The sequence below is a fragment of the Sinocyclocheilus anshuiensis genome, unplaced genomic scaffold, assembly GCF_001515605.1.
Source record: "Sinocyclocheilus anshuiensis isolate Anshui unplaced genomic scaffold, SAMN03320099.WGS_v1.1 scaffold482, whole genome shotgun sequence".
NCBI classification, from domain to species: Eukaryota; Metazoa; Chordata; class Actinopteri; order Cypriniformes; family Cyprinidae; genus Sinocyclocheilus; species Sinocyclocheilus anshuiensis.
The window spans coordinates 31,084-36,083 of NW_015547676.1; the positions used below are offsets into that span (position 1 = coordinate 31,084).

Here is a 5,000-nt window from a genome sequence, read left to right on the forward strand (position 1 = left end):
ATATTGTATATAATTTTGGCGCATCAGGGAGCCGCTCTCAGGATGCGGTGTATTTAAATATTTTTGAATGAGGGTTTGCGCGGCTTACTTTCACTTTTGATTTTGCGATCACACGCACTCTGTGTAAAGGGAGCACATCTTACAAGATCAGATTTTTGTCAATGAGCTCAGGATCTGTTGAGCAGCAAATACTCCAGCATGGTCTTGTCAGTCATCTCTCCTTATTCTCGACCTGTGATCAGTCAGATCTGACTCCTGCAGCTCTTGTTGGATGCAGCGTTGCCAAGTCCGCGTTTGTTCCACAGAACAAACTGTGGACTTGGCAACAGTTTAAAACTACTTTTAAACTGTTGCCATGGGTTGATTTTCCCAAGTGGGTTAAAGGTTTGAAATCCAGTCTCTCTCCCTCTTTCTCCGTTTATGGGTGTTTGCGCGCGCATGCGGGGGATGGGTGCAATTTTTGAATAATAATCTAATACCCACGATTTTCAAATATTATTTTTGCTTGGAATGCCCATCCCTACTGGAAACATGATTACTCGCCAGACTAATATATATATATATATATATATATATATATGTGTTTGTTTGTAAAATGGCACAGTTTTATCAGTTTTATGTACACTCTTAACATCAGTCAGTCAAGCATTATAATATGATAATCAATATTATTCATCAAAATGCAAATCTGCTCTTAATCTGAATAACGTTATAGCTTTAATAAGCATTAATCTATCAATCTATCTATCTATTTAAAAGCGAAGCGAGGAAAAGAGGAAAAATTCAAACGAACTAAAAACGAACAAATAGCTTTACACCGAATTGTCGCTGTTTGAAAGTGAAAGTAAAATGGGCACACCGCTTTTACAAGCTATTTAAAAGCATAACATTATAACAGGCTCCTTCCGAGAAGAGACCTGCACGATCGCGGGACCCAATGCAGCAGAGAGCGGCGCGGACAGCACTTGATGGGCGAGTAGAGAAACGAGAAAACGGTTAAGCAATATCTTGTGAGGGCCGTGTGTTACCGCGTCCCAAACGACTCAAAATAAAACCACAAATTAACAAAACGATGCACTCCACTGTGTAGAGCGAGAGCCCTTCTCTGTTGTCTTCACGTGTTATCGGAAACTTCCTGGTTCCCACATTGCATTCTTTGTTAAAAATAACAGTGAACAGTGGTTTGTTGATGTTGATGCTTAGCTTAAATAATTTTATCAGGAGCGTTCATGTGAGTGCTGCAGCAGTCTCAGGCCCACCCCTAATGCTCTCATTGGTTGAGACGCGTGATGACACCCATCCCAAGCCAGTACAGTACAGACACACAGTGACTACATTTCAATCTAACATTTCAATCACACAGAACAGAACAGAACAGCTACAATGATAAACTGAACAAGAGTTAACAGTGCAAAGAGAGTCCAAACATGGCCCTAGATGACAGCAGTACTCGCAGTGAAGTATGATGTAAAGGAAGTGAAGGAGGCTGGCTCCTGCCTCACTGAAGCAGCACAGAGAATATTGGGGCTGGCCTTGACTTTAACACACCAATATTTACGTGCTGCTAAAGCGAGGAAGGTAGAGTGGACAGATGTTGACCTCTGACCTTTTTGGACAGTCCATGTTTACAAACCGTGTGCAATTGTCAGGTTTAACTTATGAGAGTCCCTTGAAACCCTAGAGCAGCAAATGATGGTTTGCACCTTCCCTCATGTTGAAAACCATGACGCGCTGCTATAGCAGTCTAAGGTGGATTTAGCCCGGTTTAGCCCATTCACGACTCTCCAGAAAACATGAGAGGCCAACAGCAGAGATGAAAGCATGCAGCGCTTCAAGAGAGGTGACGGTGACATGATTACCTGCAGGATGAGGAAGCGGTTGTGGTCCAGGTCGATGCCGTGGCTGCGCAGCAGTGCGCCCACATCTTTGAAGGTTGCTTTCTTGCCATTGATGTGATAGGAGGAGGAATTATCTTTGGCAGCAGTTCTCGACACATAGAAAGAGCTGTTGGGAATGACATCGTAGTCGTCTCCTTCCTGAACACACAGACGACAACAGGGACAGGTAGACTTCAGGGGTTTGAACAACCAATGTGACAAACAGATTTTGTCAAGTACAAATATGCAGTGCAGTCCCTCAATTCAAGTATGCTACTAAAAACAAATTCAGGGCCTGAATTTCAGCACAGCATTTTGGGTATTGTGCATAATTTTACTCCTTCCTGCAAGTATTTATTCACTATATACGTGTAGGCTGAACGACTAGATTAGTCCACAAAGATGAACAAACTCAATGCAAGTCTGAAATCAAACTTTCTTGCATTGTGTAGGCTACTGTGAGACAAAAATGTCCTCAAAGCACCAAGCTGTGCAGTCTAAAGGATCTCTCTTGATCGTTTTGGGCGATATGTTCAATTGACAGTGCAGATATAATTTGTACTGCCAGTTAAAAGTAAAATAATCATATTTATGGCCTCTAAATTTCTGACTTTAAAATGAAACTGAATTTACTGTGGAGAGAGAAATCTGTGCATGTGTGCTCTTCATCACTAGGCCTGGCTCACCTTGTCGATGATCTTCTGGAAGTGCACCTCCACAGTGCAGCTCTGGATGTCCGGATGAGTGTCAGAACTGTGGATCAGAACCGACAGCTTCTTCGAGCGAATCTTCTGAGCTCTGTATCCAAACACGAACAGCATGGAGTCGATCACGTTGGACTTGCCACTGCCGTTTGGACCAATGATGCAGGAAAAGCGCTGATGAGAGAAAGGTTTAAACAGAATGTCTTGAAAACGGTGTTAACTCATTTCAGGGAACAATTTCACACACCACTGTCAGAGTATCAGTGAAGCTAAGAGAGGTGATGCAGTAAAACACTCATCACAGACTGGGGAAACAACATCTCTCAACAAGTATTTTAACATAACTCTTAACGTCTGAATGACACTGCAATAAAGCAAGTGACATTGATTGTAAAGGTAGATAATATCACAATTTTCAAACAAAGAACATGCTGCATGGTTTGAAATGCAACATATGAAGTAAACTTCAACGGATTTCCCCTGCTCAGGGAGTAGGGAGCAATGGACACTGTGTAGGGACCATGTCAGTCGGAACACAGTTCATGCACAGAGCTCACTTCTAACGAGATGATCTGAATCAGGTGTGTTAACAAAGAGAGACGTGCAAAACATGCAGAGCGGGGGTACGTGAGGACTGGAATTGAGAACCGCTGGTCGAAGAAAGAACTAATTGGCTCTAAATTGATAAATTGAAAACCATTATTCCATATTCAAAAAATCAACAGTCCTCAAGAGGGTGCAATTAACAAATAGAAATCAAACAGCACCGTTTTATTGTCTACTGCAAACACCAAACCTGGCTATTAACTGAAGTGAGTTTTGTTCAGTGTGAACAGACACCAGCAGGAGGAGGATGAATTAAAGTGTCAATGTACCATTCAATTCTACTGCATGTTCAATGACACTGTGATGTTTAACTTTGAAACTCATTATAAATGCATTATTTGTGCAACTGATGTTTGAGACAGGGTTATTGCTGATGACTAAAGCCAGAAAAAAACACTTCCATTACTTAAACATTAACAAATAATTTACAATTATTTCAGCTGGTTGCTAAAGCAACATTTCTAATTTGTTTACTAAAATAAACTAAATAAAATATGAACAAAAACTATAATAGTATGTAAAAGATACTAACAGTATAGTAATAGCATACTACTGATACTAATAACACTGCACTGAGTTTCATTTTAAGTACTTCCATTGTGTTATATGATTTTATGTGAAGAACTGCAAAAAGTGTGAACTTGAGAGGTGACTCCACTAAAAACAAAACACAGCTGATTCAAAGACATGGAGCACAAGTAGGGATATGCCGGTATCAAATTTTCATGTTGCGATTACTTGCTAATGCTTTTATCGCGGTATACGGTTTTATCACGGTATTGAAATTTAGTTTAAAAAAAAAAGTGTTGTCATAATACAGTATAACAGGTTTAATAACTTTTTTCTTATAACAAAAATAACTGAACATTTAAATGCAATAAAGCAATACGTCTCTCACATGTTCCGCCATGTGCTTCTCGTGCTTCCGCCAGAGTGCGCACGCGTCTTTCACGCAGCATACAGCGGTGTTGTGCATTTTGACCAGTTGATGGGAAAAGTATTCTTAAAATGCATTCAAAATTCTGAATAATTTGTAATATATAATTATTCACGGTATTTAGAAGTGCCCACGATAACAATATCGTGCATATTCACTACCGTGATATATCGCATTACCGAATACCGGCACAAGTCTAAGCACAAGTGAATCAGAAAACTGAACTCTGAAGCAGAAGGGCTGCAGATACCTTATGGAAGGGGCCCAGAATCTGCTCTCCGGCGTAGGACTTGAAGTTTCTGTTGACGATGTGTGTGATCATGAGGCGCGGGGCCCCGGGCTCGGAGCTCATGGCGGGAGGCGGCGGAGGAGGGATGCTGGTGAGGATCTCCTCCAGACTGCGGTTATCCAGCTCCTCAGCAGACTCGCCTGGAGCCGCATCTACAGAGACAACCAGTCAATCAAAGCACTCTCACACACTTCATCCGATCAAACACGCTGAAGAAGCTTGTGTGCATCTGACTAAACCATGCAAACATGACTGCTCGGAGCGAGCACTGCTGCATTCACTGTGCCTGCTGATCACATTACACGCGTGTCTGAACGCCACGATTTCTGTCATTTACTGAATATTGCTTCTGATTTACAAACCTGCATCTGGACAAGTTTTCTTACATAGCTGTGTTTCTGTTAAAACTATGAGAATGACTTGTGAACATCACTTAGGGGTTTTAAATTATAAACCATTCACCATGACTTTCTTTACAGCAGAGGAGTATGCACAGCAGTCACAACCACATTACAGCTGTAAAATATCCAGATGGCATTGCAATATCTGAGTTTTCTCAGAATTCTTCATTTTCTGTTTCCGCTAGA

General features: G+C 41.3%; 1 protein-coding gene across 1 annotated transcript in view; it reads right to left on the reverse strand.

Moving 5' to 3' along the window:
• The window catches only part of LOC107702994 (structural maintenance of chromosomes protein 4-like), a 37,422-nt gene that overhangs the window by 24,610 nt on the left and 7,812 nt on the right, over positions 1 to 5,000 (reverse strand). The window contains exons 3-5 of the mRNA XM_016505483.1: positions 4,375 to 4,565; positions 2,564 to 2,755; positions 1,860 to 2,036 (exon numbers count right to left, since the gene is read on the reverse strand). Of these exons, the coding sequence (XP_016360969.1) occupies positions 1,860 to 2,036; positions 2,564 to 2,755; positions 4,375 to 4,565 (560 nt within the window). The remainder of the gene's footprint in view (positions 1 to 1,859; positions 2,037 to 2,563; positions 2,756 to 4,374; positions 4,566 to 5,000) is intronic.